The sequence below is a fragment of the Eulemur rufifrons genome, chromosome 7 (assembly GCF_041146395.1).
Source record: "Eulemur rufifrons isolate Redbay chromosome 7, OSU_ERuf_1, whole genome shotgun sequence".
Classification (NCBI taxonomy): Eukaryota; Metazoa; Chordata; class Mammalia; order Primates; family Lemuridae; genus Eulemur; species Eulemur rufifrons.
This window is the reverse complement of record NC_090989.1, coordinates 276,719,289-276,733,453: the sequence shown is the minus strand read 5'-3', so window position 1 is coordinate 276,733,453 and position 14,165 is coordinate 276,719,289. Positions and strand designations below refer to the sequence as shown.

The 14,165-nt window shown below is 52.0% G+C and overlaps 1 protein-coding gene across 1 annotated transcript; it reads right to left on the bottom strand.

Moving 5' to 3' along the window:
* Positions 1-121: 121 nt before the first annotated feature.
* On the bottom strand, positions 122-3,812 carry WDR38 (WD repeat domain 38). Its single transcript, XM_069474656.1, has 9 exons — positions 3,718-3,812; positions 3,019-3,139; positions 1,760-1,876; positions 1,547-1,644; positions 1,099-1,179; positions 856-987; positions 588-737; positions 299-346; positions 122-196 (listed from the first exon to the last, which is right to left on the bottom strand). The coding sequence occupies exons 1-9, from the start codon at positions 3,784-3,786 to the stop codon at positions 122-124; spliced, it is 891 nt and encodes a 296-aa protein (XP_069330757.1). The 5' UTR covers positions 3,787-3,812.
* Positions 3,813-14,165: the final 10,353 nt, after the last annotated feature.

Below are 14,165 nucleotides of genomic sequence, written 5' to 3'. Positions count from 1 at the left end.
CACAGGGACCTGTTGGACACTGTTACGGTTGCACCTGTGTAGCCCTGGTAGGTCAGGGCTGTCCGTGGTACATTTGAAGGGCGCTGGGTGATTTGTCCATGCAGGGTGCTTGACATCTGATCTAATCAGCAGCTCCAGACACTAGGAGTCTCCCGTCTGGGGTGAAGACACAGGCGTGGGCCACATCCAGGACTCCCTGCCAGAAGCACAAGATGGGGCTCTGGTTGCAAGTCCTACCTTTCCCCGGCAGGGGGCGCAGGGACTTCCACGGCTCCTAGGTGCTACCCCACAACCTTACCTTCAAGGTCTCAAGGCACTTTCCTGTGTTGCAATCCCAGACTTTGACCTGGAAACAGGGGAGGGAGGGAGGGAGGCAGGAGGCCTCACCAGGCCAGTCTGGCATCTTGGTCTGGGTTTTTTGTTTGTTTGAAATGCTCCACTTGGGGTCTGACACAAATTTCAGTGCAGGAGTTTCCTCTTGCCTGAGGCTACTTGGGTCATAGGACAGCACCTGGGGCGTGCCTCCCTTGTTAGGCAGGTGAGGATGTGGGCATTTGAGTGGTGAGGGCTCTGGTGGGTGGGCTTACCATGTGGGAGTAGCCACCACTGGCCAGCCGCTGCCCGTCTGGGGAGAAGGCTATGCTCTTCACCCAGGTGATGTGGCCTTTGAGTTGGACGAGGAGGCTGCTGGTCATGGGCTTCCAGAGGTGGATGGTCTTGTCCCAGGAGCCAGATGCCTGAACAGCAGACAGCTCTGATCCCCTGGGTATGGGGCCTGCAAGCTCACTTGGCCCCCAAATGGCCTGTGGCCCTTTCTACAGGTCTTGCAGCCAGCAAGGGACCAGCCTAGCTTACCAGGAGGCCCGATGCTGAGTAGCACAGGCAGCTGATGTTGCCACTGTGGCCCTCCAGTTCTTGGTGGAAGACTGCTGGGGTACCTGCCCGCAGGTCCCAGATGCGTATGGTGGAGTCCCAGGAGCCGGTGGCCTGTAGGCAGTGACCACCCTCCTGGTGCCTAAACTGCACTCAGGAGTCCATTCCCTTTCCGCTGCTCAGCCCCAAGGGGGAGAGTTGGGGCAGGGCAGAGGTGAGGCTCACCAGGCAGTCCCCGCTGGGTGAGAAGTCACTGCTCTGGACGGAGTCACGGTGCCCAGCTAAGAGGCGCAGCATCTGGCCGGACTAGAGGACGGAACCCTGAGCTTCGGGAGGTGGCAGAGGGCAGCCACTCAGAGGGGTGAGACCCAGGCGCTCCCTGCTAGGCTACCTGGGTCATGTGACAGCATGGCATGTGGGGAGGCCATCTGGGCCTTGACAGAAGGTGAGGAAGGGCAGTCCAGGCAGGGGGGACCTAGTGTGCAAAAGGCTGAGGCACAAGGCTTGTGTGTAGGGAGGCCGGGAGAAGTGGCTACAGCCAGATGCGGGGTGTCTTGGATGCCTGATGTGTGCATGGGCCTTGGGGAACCAACAGAGGGTTCGAGCCTGGAGGCCAGGACTGTGGGGATCCTCCAGATCCCAGACTTGGGCGGGCTCCGGCCAGTCCACGTACCTGCACCTCCCAGAGCATCACACGCTTGTCCCAGCCACCCGAAGCTAGCTGCCTCGAGTCAGGGCTGAAGCTGACCGTCTCCACACTCCGTTGGTGACCTGCAGGGACCAGCCTGGGTTTGAGGAAGGGGGGAAGGTGACAGACTATGCAGTAAGGTTGGAAAAGGAGCTTAGGCCTGGCTGCTCAGCTCTGGGTCCCTCCTGGCCCACTCACCCTTCAAGACCCGCAGACACTTGGCTCCTGCTACATCCCACAGGCGGATGGTGCAGTCGCAAGAGGTGCTGGCAAATAGGCGGCCGTCCGGGGAGAAGCGGCAGAACTTCACAGGGCCTGGGGCGGGTGGCTATAGTCAGGATGGGGCACTGCCCTCCACCCTGGTCCTTTGCAGGGTGCTCCTGCTAATTCCTCCAGCCTCATCACCCACCTCCCCTCACCCAAACTCCAGCCACCTGCAAATGCCTGGGTTTCCATGCCTTGGCTGGGGCTGGGCTCCCAGCTGGGAACACTCCATCCCAATTTGCCCATCTGGAAAATCGTCAATACCCAAATCAAACGCAGGCACCTCCCAGAAACTCCCAACAACCCAGCCTGGTTGGTTGCCTCCTTTGAGCTCCCAGCCCCTGCACTTTCACTATTAATAGCATTAATCGGTCTGTCCTGTAATTGCCAGATTTTTTTTCTTGTCCCCTCAATAATAATTGTAATAGTTACACCTACTGGGTTCTTGCTGGGGGCTGGGCACTTCACTTGGATTGTCTCAGGGTAGCAGTTATTATCCTCATTCTCTAGCAGAAGAAATGGCTCAGAGAGGGGGCAGGACTTAACTAAAATCACAGTCAGAAAAGTAGGAGCTGGGCACAGTGGCTTGTGCCTCTAATCCCAGCAACGCAGGAGGATCAGTTGAGGCCTGGAGTTCAAGACCAGCCTAGTTAACATAGCAAGCCCCACCCCTAAAAAATTTTTTTTAATTTAAAAAGTGGTAGGTACAACATGGCTGAACCTTGAGGACATTATGCAAACTGAAATAAGCCAGTCACTAAAAGACAAATACAGTATGATTCCACTTATATACAATATCTGGAGAAGTCAAATTCATAGAGACAAAAAGAACAGTGGTTGTTGGTGGGTGGGGAAGGGGCAATGGGGAGTTATTTACTGGGGACAGAGGTTCAGTTTTGCAAGATAGCGTACACAATAGCATGAAGGTACTTTACTGAACTGTACACTTAAAAGGTTAAAACTGTAAATATTATGTGTATGTTTTACTACAATTTAAAAGAAAAAAGTAGGATCAGAATCCAGGTCTGTCAGACCCCCAGGTACTGTGTCCTGTGCCCTTGTCCTCCTGCCCTAGGCCTGCCCTGGCTGTCCTGCACCCAAGCCCAGCCCATCATTGGGCATTGTGGCAGGCTCTGCAAAATGCCAGGCAGACCCGTGGGCAACTGTCTCCCCAGCCAGGCTGCCAATCTCACCTGTGTGGCCACCCAGCCTCCACAGCAGCTGCCCGCTGTGAGTCTCCCAGCCGTACACACAGCCATCCTCTGAGGCTGTGAGCAGCATCCGGCCATCGGGGGAGAAAGTGGAGGAGTTGACCTGAAAGCAGAGCACAAAAGTGGTCCCGTTCTGGGGCAAGAAACACCTAGGCTCATCCCTGACCCCAGACACCTGGGCCAGCCCTAAACACTGCCCCAACAGCGTGGACTTCAGGCCTCACTCCACAACCAGAGCCTAGAGCCCAGGACCCACTGAACCCTCTCTGGAGCCCTGTAAAACCTGAGCCTAAAGCCACAGGCTGGAACCTTCTCTGGAGCCAAAGTCTGGAACTCCAGAGCCAGGAGCCCATTCTAGAGCTGGAGCTGAGAACAGTTCAAAATCTCTCAGCCCTGAGTTCACGTTAGAGCCTGAGCCCAAAAGCACTGGAGTCAGCCAGGAGCTGTAGCCCTCAAAAGCCAGAGTCCAGATTCTGGAGCCTTTTTTAGAACCAGAGCTTAGAACCCAGAGCTCATTCTGGAGCTGGAACCCAGAGCTGGAGTCTAGACCCTACTTTGAGCCCTCTTTGGTTAAAAAAGTCCATTCGAGACTCAACGTCCTGAGCTGAAGCCCAGGGAGCACTCTAGAACCCCCACTACACAGAACCAGGAGCCCAGAGTCGGGGCACTGCTGGGCCTCACCTCCCCGCGGTGCCGGCCGAAGAATTTCACTCTCCCCAAGGCCAGGGTCTCTGGGGCCCCGCTGTTCATGGGGCGCCCGCCGCGGGGGGCCCCCTTAGGATGGAGCGGAGGGGAAGGGAAAATTGTGTACAAGCGGTCTCCATGGTAATCGGGGCGGGGCGCGCAGCCGCGGTGGGGTCCCTGGGAAGCTGCAGGGAGGGACAGCCAGGGCAAGACACCTCTGAGCTCCAGGGAGGGGGAACCGCAGCGTGCGGGACCGCAGACGGCTCAGAAAAGGGACTTCCCGCGCCAGCCACTGCCGTTCACCCTCAGGCAGCTCCGGCGGCCAGGCAAGACGGTGCGCAAGGCGGCCGCTAGGGGGCGCGCCAGGCCCATGCCTGCGCCGGGCGGTCTGCAAAGGGTCCGTAGGCTCCAGTGAGACAGGGTGACAACGAACCTATTTCTCCACCTACACAGCGGGAAGACCAGACTGCCCACAGGACTCCAGGGCTGAGCCAAGCACAGGGTCTGGCACGGGTAGATGCCCAGGAGGGCCCGCTGCGGGGCCAAGAGCCTTTCTATCAGGAGTGGCCAAGCTGAGACTTAGGATGTCCCAGGAGAGGGCTGAGCGACAGCCACCTCTGCCCTCCAGGCTGTGGGAGCCGGAGGTGGTGTGTGTAAAGCGCAGGACATTTAAAAGTGGGGTTTTAACTCTTGTTAATATTCCCGGCAGCACAAAATGTGCCGACTGAGGATGGGGTGGAAGCCGTGGAGGGTGGCCCCAGGAGCTCTCAAGATCTTTATTGGATAGCTCAACTAGAAACGTGGAAAGCACAGGACTTGGTTTCATTGTGCATCTTACAGAGGAGGAAACAGGCCCTGAGAGCTGGGGGGACTTGCCCAAGATCAATCAGCCAGTAGGAGCGCGACTGGGATTTCATCCCGTCTGTCTGAATCTGGGGTCTATATTAGGGCCATCTGCCATGAATTGTAGGGGCCTCACGGATGATGTCAAGGCCCCTGACTCCTGGTACATCTGGGAACCTGAGGTCCCAAAGGGGCAGGACTTGGCCCAGTACCCTGGGCCTCCATGGCAGAGCTGGGGCCAGGACCCAGTCTCCCCTCCCCCACAGCAGGACTAGGGTGGAACAGAGAACCCCCCCCCAAGTGGATTCCAGACTCCCTGGGGCAGAGGTGAGGCAGCCCGGCTTTGGGAGCTTCAAACTCAAGGGTTCCCAGCCGTGACTCATACCCCTCCCCCCAGACCATTTTGCCAGAAACTCTTCTCACGAGATGCACTGTGCTCCTGCTCTATTTTAAGCCCCAGACAGTCAGGCGGGAGAGGGGGCGACAATGGCAGCTTTGAGGCAGTCCCACCCCATCCCAGCTCCCAGAGGGCCCAGGTCACTGAGTTGGCTCTTCAGAGACCTGTCTGAGCTGGGCCTATAAGGTTGTCCACACACCCAGACCTGGGACAAGGCTCTTCCGCCCTCTGCCCCTCCTGCTCAGGCCCCACCCACCACCCATCCCCTGGCTGTGGCCCATTCTCCAGCCACCTGGTGGCTCCTGCTCTACCCAGAGGGCCCAGAACCACCTTCTCCAGCCCAGCCCATCACTCCCAGAGCCCTCTGGGTAGACCTTGTCTACCAGGCCTGTGTAGACCTGACCACTCAGCGGGGAGCTGGTGCTAAGCTGTCTGCCTGGCTCAGGAGTCTGGAGTTGGAACTGCTGGCCATGAATGCCAGGGGCTCTTGGGCCACAGTGCCATGCCCCTCTCCCACCTCATCCTGGCCTGCCCTGCCCACCCCACCTTGCTCCCCTTGCTTCCCACTGCCCTTCTCTCCATCTCTCCACCTCCACTGCCCCCAAGCTGTGCAGTTTCCTGTGGACTGGCTGCCGGATAGTCTTCCCCATCCTCTTGACTGACTTGGCCTTCAGATCTAGCTCCAATGTCACAGCCTTCCCTTGCCCTCCCTGTACCCCAAAATTAAGTCTGAGCTCCTGCCCCAGAGAATGGGGTGTTAGAGCCACAGGATGCGATTAAACCCAGGCTCTGCCAACTACCAGCTCCGCAACCTTGGGCAAGCCACCTGATCACTCAGTGCCTCAGTTTCCTCATCTGTAAAATGGGGCACTCACAGGTTGCCTTGTGAGGAGTTGGTGAGATGATGCCTGTTGAGGGCAACTCATTTTCAGTAACTGCTCAGAGAAGGTGAGGAGAGGCTGTGATGTCCACCTTTGTCCCTTTAGCTTAAAACCCAGATACAAAGTTCCAAATGCCCTTTGCCAGGCTCCCCCAGGTACCCACAGCCCAGGGGCCCTGGTAACCAGGGGCTGTCTGGCTTCATGCCCAGCAGGGGCTTGGGCAGGGGCTGAACCTGCAGGGTGTGGACACATGAGTAGGTCACAGTGACGGTGGCAGCAGAAGTATTTCACTGGCTCAGGCCCTGCCATGGGATTGGGGAACACAGGTTCCAGTCTTCCCCAAGAAGGTTCTTGGTGGGCATTTTCCACCAGTTGACTGTCTCTTCCTTCTCCTCAGGGAGGCTGTCACATTCTCGTCCTTCAGCCCAGGTTGTCCAGAGAGGGGGCTATGCCAGGATTTCTAGGATGGACGCTGTGCTGGTCTCACTGTTGTTCCATCCCCTGAAGGTGACTCATGGTCCTGGATGAGCCTGGCCTTTCCTCGGCTATGCATATCAACATGCGAACATCTCGCAAACATATGCTCAGCAAAAAAGCACCACTGCAGAGGCAGCTATGGGCATGCAAAAGAGACCCCTCCATTTCTTAGGCAGATAGACATGTACTAAACCTGTAAAGAAAAGCAGGGGAGGCTGGGCGTGGTGGCTCACACCTGTAATCCTAGCACTCTGGGAGGCCGAGGCTGGTGGATCACTTGAGCTCATGAGTTCAAGACCAGCCTGAGAAAGAGCCAGATCTTGTCTCTACCAAAAACAGAAAAATTAGCCAGGCATGGCTTGTGCTTGTAGTCCCAGCTACTTGGGAGGCTGAGGCAGGAGAATCCCTTGAGCCCAGGAGTTTGAAGTTGTTTTGAGCCAGGCTGATGCCACGGCACTGTACTCAGGGCAACAAAGTGAGACTCTGTCTCAAAGAAAATGAAAGCAAGGGGATGAGAGACCCCCAAATCCCCAGAGCGGTTAACTTATGAGAGAGGAAGGGAGGGACTGGACACGGGCAGAACACCGGAGACCTTGAAGAGCATCTACTCCTGGTGACATTCAAGCTTTATGCTGGGCAGGAGGCACCCAGGTGTCTGTTCGCTTATCTTGGAGAATTGGCCCTGCCGGGCTGGCTCCTGCCCACCTCTCCTGACTCGTCCTGGCTTCCTCGCCCCTGCCCCATCCCCTGTCCCTGCCTACCCCCTGTCCTACCCTCAGTCCTGAACAGTTAGTGGAGCTGCTGCGGGTAGGAGTGGGGGATCATGCAGTCCCCGGGCTGGCCAGTGTTTTCTGTCCGGTGCCCTGAGAAGCAGAGAAAGTTGTTTTGTGGCAAGAGAGGGAGCAGAGAGGAAAAAGAGTTGGAGAGTCAGCCTGCCCTGGTTCCTGCCCCTTCCCAGGTCCCAGCTCCAATCCCTGAGGCTGCCCCTCCTGCCCTCCAGGTCCTAACATGTACCTGTTCCCTTAGAGTAAATTCCTCTTTTTGCTGAGTGAGCTGTGGTAGGTTTCGGTTACCTGCCACCCACAGGGCCTTGACTAAAACGTTTCTGTCATCTCCAAAGGTTGGTCCCTAATACTATGTCTTTGGGGCCTCTTCTCTGGGACTCTCCTGGCTCCCCAAGGGTTCCCCGAGCTGTAATCAATGGCATCAAGTTGCTATGGTTTCCCCAAAACCTGAGCCACCCTTACTGAAATACACTGTGATTTGTCATTCTCCCTCCTAAAGTGTGGGGCCCAGAACTGGAAACATGCTCCCTGTCTGGACTGACAACTGCCAAGTTGAAAGCTACTGTTGTCTCCAGTTTTCTAGACACTTAATCTCTAGTAATGCAGCCTGCATTACTAAAGGCATTTGTGTTACCAACAGCCACATTATTCACAGCAAATGCATGAGAGCTTTCTCCCACGAGCTGCTGTCCAACCAACTCTCCCTCCCCTGGTACTTGCACAATGGATTCTTCGGAGTCACACGCAAGACCTTATATTATGCTGGTTAAATGTCATCTTGTTGGCTCCCATCCAGCCGTCTAGTCTCGAAAGCGTTGTATGAGTCCGACTTCTGTTGCACAAAACATTAATTCTGCCACTGTGACAGCTGCAAATTTTATGAGCAGGCCTTCTGTGTTCTAAATCCAAATTGGGGAAGTGATGATTAACAGGACAGGGGAAAGGACAGAGCCCTGTGATCCATCACTAGAGACCTCCAGTGACTCGCTTTTTTTGTACCCATCCACACCCATCAGGATCATGGACAATCCATGGGGTGAGGGGAGAGCACCCTCCCTTAGGAGATACCTGGGTGGGGAAGATGGAAGCCTCAAGCAGGGGTCTCTGGTTGCAAACAACAGAACCCAAGATGGCCAAAAGGGACCATATGGGAAGAGACTGGGGGATCCCAGATGGGAAGGACAGCAACCCTGTCAAGCCAGGGAATGACTGACTGGAAGCAGCACTACCCATCCAGGGAGAAGCCCGGTCTTTTGGAATCCTTAGAGAGCTCGTGATTGGCCAGCTGGGGTCACATGCCCATTCCTTGGCTAGGGGAGGGCAGCACGTCTTGATTGACAGTCCAGGTAAGAAAGGGGATTCTGTCTCCACCTCCACCTGGTCTGCTAATCAATCGGGGATCTCTAGGTCAATCTAAGCCACCCATGTGCCTGTGGGCTCAGGAGACAGCTGCCTTCCAATCTTGCTCCATCACCGCCAGCTGTGACCTCAGGCCAGTTACTTAACTCTTCTGTGCCTCCTTTCCTTATCTCTAAAATGAAAATAATGATGAATACATGCCTCATGAGGTTTGCTTTGAGTATTGAGCTAATATGTGTAAAGTGCTTGCGGTAGCGCCTGGCACATGGTCAGTGCTCTGTGTTGGTTAGCTGTGTTGACATCGAAGCGCTATGATGAGTCCACGTTTTTTTCATTGTAGCCCCAAAGATACCAAGAAAAACTCCCTATATGAAAAAATGCTCAACATCACTAATCATCAGGCAAAAGCAAATTAAAACCACAACGAGATGTCATTTCACCCCAGTTAGAATGGCTACTATTAAAAAGACAGAAAATAGCAAATGCTGGTAAGGGTGCAAAGAACACTCCCATACTGTTGGTGGGAATGTAAATTAGTGCAGCCATTATGAAAAACTGTATGGAGGTTCCTTAAAACACCAAATATAGAATGACCATATGATCCAGCAATCCTACTGTCGAGTATGTATCCAAAAGAAAGGAAATCAGTATATCAAAGAGATAGCTACACTCCCATGTTGATTGCAGGACTATTCACAATAGCTGAGATTTGGAATCAACCTAAGTGTCCATCAATGGATGAATGAATAAAGAAAATGTGGTGTATATACACAATGGAATATTATTCTGCCATAAAAAATAATGAAATCCTGTCATTTGCAGCAACATGGAAGGAATTGGAGGTCATTATGTTAAGTGAAGTAAGCCAGGCACAGAAAGACAAATATCACATGTTCTCACTCATGTGTGGAAGCTAGAAAAGTTGATCTCATGAAGACAGAGCATAGACTGGTGGTTACCAGAGGCTAGGAAGGGAAAGGGGGTAAAGAGAGGTTGGTTACTGGGCACCAAAATACAGTGAGAGAGGAGTAAATTCTAGTGTTCCATAGCACAGTAGGGCAACTACAGTTAAAAGAAGTTATTGTATATTTCAAAATAGCTAGAAGAAAAGATTTGGAATGTTATCAACACAAAGAAATGATAAATGTGATTGTCCCTCTGTCCCCAGACTGTTCTTTAACATTGTTGTTTCCAGGACTTTTTAAGAATTAAAAAAGTTAACCAAATGAAATAGCATATAAGTCCCCTCTGGCTAGGTTGGGGCCCTGCCTCCACAAGCCAGACAGGCCTGTGACAGAGGCCCCGCCCAGCCAGCCACCCACCCACGCCCCCTCATTCCATCCCAAATCTGGGCCCCGCATCAGGAGGGTGGCATGTTCGAAACCTCCATCAGTGCTCAGCCCAGGGCCTCAGGGATTTCTGTGTCTCTGGAAGAGTCACTGGAATTTGGGAGAGGCCTGAGAAGGCCCGTGGGTGTGAGCCCCTGAACCCAAAAGATCGGAACGCAGGCACAGGGCCACGGGCCCACGCTGGGGAGAGCATCTCGGGTTCCTTCTGGCGTCTGGGTGAATTTGCTACCCAAACAGAATGACTGTCTTAGAAAAACACATACCAAAAATATAATAAGAGAAATAAGACTAAGATTCTAGGTCTGGCAAATCGTGCCCCAGGAGAGCCAGAGTGAAAAGTGTGAATCTGGTGCCAGATTCATCCCAGAGGCCAGAAGCCAGCAGAGAAGAAAGTGCCATCACCCCACTTTTCTAGAAAGGGTGAGCCCAGCAATCAGGGACTAGTGACACCGACGCTGATCACCAAGCAAGGTCTGGGATAGATTGTTTGGTCTGTGATTTCAAAGGCTCAGAAAAGGGAGTGGGTCACTAGGAATTAAACCAAATCGCTTGTGTCTTTCCCCTTTAATAACAGGTGATCAGGCCCAACCCACACACAGGCTACCTGGATTTCTGTAAAACATAGGTTTTCTTTTCTTTTTTTCAAATCTTTTCCTGTTTTTTTTTTTTTCTGTTACATAATAGTTGTATATATTTATGGGGTACATTTCACATTTTGATACATGCATACAATGTGTAATGATCAAATCAGAGTAACTGGGAAATCCATCACCTCCATACACCTGGCCAGGGATCCTATGTGGAATTCCAGCCATGGTTCTCAAAGTAGGTGTCATGGAACCCTGAGGGTACAAAAAGGGGCTTCAGCACTACCTGAAGGAGGTGAAATGTCGGAAAGGAGGGGACCCAAGGGTAAAATTTTGGCCCCTGGCCCTGCTTCAGCCAGAGTGACTCCAATTTCATAAGATTTCTGGACTGTGCTGCCACAAGCAGTGGGTGAGCAGTGCGGGGCAACAAGGGCATTTGGTAGGGGCAGAGGGACGGCCCAAGTGGGGCTTTGGGAAGCAAGCACCGGCTGTCAGAGAGGAAGAACTGAACTTCAGGGGTCAAGTGGCCCACTGGCCACCTCTGCTCAGGTTCTCTGGCCTCCTGACCTTTTCTTCCCAGGCCACTGGGAGATAATAATAATAATAAGAATAATCAGGCCGTCGCAGTCTCACCAGACAGGGACATTGAGGGCCCGGAGAGGAAGAGACTCAAAACCAGGGTCATCAGCCAGTTGAGTGGCAGATCCAGGACTCAGACCTACAGCCCAGTACTCCATGGGGTGCCTGGCCCCCCTTGGGTAACCCAGAGCAGGTGGGGAGCAGCTGCTGTGGTGTCCAATGCCGGGTGGGGCCTCTGGCTGCTACCAGCCTCCTCTGTCCACCTGCCCTCCCAACTGTCCCGGCTACACCTGGCACCCATGTGCCCTTTAGAAATCTGACTGGCCTTGCACTGCCCGCCAAGGAGACAGCTGGTGGGTGGGGGTTGGGAAAGTGGGGGTGGAGTGAGAAACAGAGCTCAGGCCAGAAAGCAGGAGCAGCCCTGGCAGGGCAAGGGGAGACCAGCAGCCTCCACTTGCTGTGTGACCTTGAGCTCCTTGCTGGGCCTCTCTGGGCTAGGGCAGCTCTGAAGCACCTGGAGGTAGGGCTCCCAAGGCTCAGTTGGCAACTTGTGGGTTTCTGGGTTCATCCACTCACGTCTGGAACTTTGCAATGGCCCTCACTGGGGCGCCACCCAGCCCTCCACCCTGCGGCCAGAGTGGTGGGACCTAACCTGCTGTGTGATCCCAGGTTGATGTCGTAGCTCCTCTGGGCAGCAGGCAGTTGACAGGGTTGGTGCTGGGATGCCCTGCAGCAGCCCCTCCCTGCCCCACTGAGGGGCCTCTCACAGCAGTCCCACCCCTCCCCCCAGGCCCCCGAAATGTTTCAATGGCCATTTTGTGTCAGGCGCCAGGGAACTGATGTTTGCTCAGCTGCCCCCACCCTGAGACCTCAGGATAATGGACTCCTGTCAGCTCAGGGCCTGTGTCTGGGGCTGGCAGTGGGTGAGAAGTCCTCTTCTTCAGTCTGTCTCGGGCATTGTCCTCCCTTCCTGACCAGTGGGCGTGGGAGCCTTTTCTGGTCATTTCCTCCCAGACGTATTTCCCTTTCAGGCCTGAATCTCAGCCTACTACCCCCAGCCATGCATTTCTATGCAAGTCCTCAGTTTCCCGCTCTGCAAAAGCTTAACACCCATCTAGACATGGGCTTAAATCCCCAGTTCAAGTCCTGCCACTTATTGGCCTTGTGTCATAAGCCTCAGTTTCCTCATCCGAAAAATGGGGTATTAATTGTTCCAGCCAGGCTCAATAGGTAATTAGAAACGGAGGATCCGACAGCTCTGGGCTGCCTTTCAGCTGGGTGACTTTGGGCAAGACCCTTGACCTAAGCCTCAACTTTCCTCTCTGTGGAATAGGGATGACAACGGAACCTACCACCGATATTCCTTGGTAGGTGTCACGAGAGAGTGCACAGACTAGGTGCTCTGCTTTTTGCTTCTTTTTGAGTCATGATTTTTGTCTTTGAAGTGTGTTTCTTAATTTCCAAATGCCTGGGGATTTTGTAGTTATCTTTTTTGTAATTTATTTCTAGATTGAATGAATGTGGCCAAACCATACTCAGAATGTTTCAATCTGTTGTTTTATGGCCCAGTCCGTGGTCACTTTCTGTAAATGTTGCATTGTCCTTGCAAAGGTTGTGCCTTCTGCATGTGTGGGCTGCGGGGTTCCAAATGAGTCCGTTAGATCAGGTTTCTTAATCTAGATTCTCATCGATTTTTTTTTTTCCTGCCTTTTCTATTAATTACTGAGGAAACTATGTTACAATCTCACATCATGATTGTGGGGTTTGTCGGTTTCTCCTTGTGTTTATTCCAGTATTTGTGTTATATATTTTGAAGTTAATTTATTAAGTACATATAATTGAAAAATTGCTAATTTTTCTGACAAATCAAACCTCTTGTCATTATAAAATGTCTCTTTGTAGTAATGATTTTGGCCTTAAAATCTATTTTGTCTGCTATCGATATAGCTGTACCAGTATTCTTCTGGTTGTTTGCATGCTGTTTCTTTCTCCACCCTACTATCTGCAACCGTCCTGTATCATTTGGCTTTAGATGTCTCTCTTAATTGGATTATCCAGTCCATTTACACTTAAAATAATTGCTGATTTCTTTGGGTATTTATTTATTTGGGCAACACTTCATTCCATAAAATAGGATACGTGTTCCCTACCTGGGTATTTAAACTTATCTTCTTCTTTTGTGCCTTCTGCTTTTCTCACTCCTTACCCTTTTCCTTGTCTCTCCTTTCTTGTCTTACTATGATTATCTGTTTTTTCTCTCTATTAGTTTGGAAATTATGCACTTTTAATGGTTTCCCCAAAAATTACAGCTTGTACTGTTAGCCTATTAAAATCTGAAGTCTTTTCCCATGTGCCCGCCACCTAGCTAGGTTAGTAATCAGTGTATGGCCCTTCAGTACTGACACCCACTCCCCTCTCCGGTTATTTTAAATTTTTATCCCCAATCAACTTTTTGTTTTCAACGTCAAACCCATTTCTTACTACAATGTACACCCATTTATATTCCACCTCGATTCACCAATACCGAAGTTTGTCACATTTGTTTTATCTATGTATCATCTATCTATGCTTTCTTCTGAATTTTTTAATGGTAACATGTAGACTCAACTACAAAAAAAAACAAGTGGGCTTTTTTTCTTAAATATTTTATGCACCTATGCTGACATATTCTTGGAAGAGAAGTCTCATTTTTTCCAAAGTGAAAATCATTTCATGTTTTCTGTGATTATAAAAGTTATACATGTGCCATTTAAAAAATACTGGACAGTAAGAAAGGTATAAAGAGAAAAGTAAAAGTCACCTCAAACCCAACTTCCTAAAGACATTAGCATTCTGGGCTACGTATTTAGACATATCCATGGACAGGATATAACTCTCTACCTGTGGGATCTGGGCTGCCTGTTCACCTCTCTGGAGCTCAGTTTCCCCAGCTATGAAGTGGGGGCGTGATGATTAGTCTCACGCATCGACCCAGCTAGGATATAGTACCCAGCTATTTGATCAAACACTGCTGTAGGCGTTGCTGGAAAGGTATTTTGTACACATGGTTAAGTCAACATCTACAGTTGACTTTAAGTAAAGATTCCCCTTGATATGTATGGGCCTCATGCAATCAGTTGAAGGCCTTAGGAGCAAAAACAGGTTTCCCAGAGAAGACACTCTGCCTCAAAACTGCAACAGCAGATCTT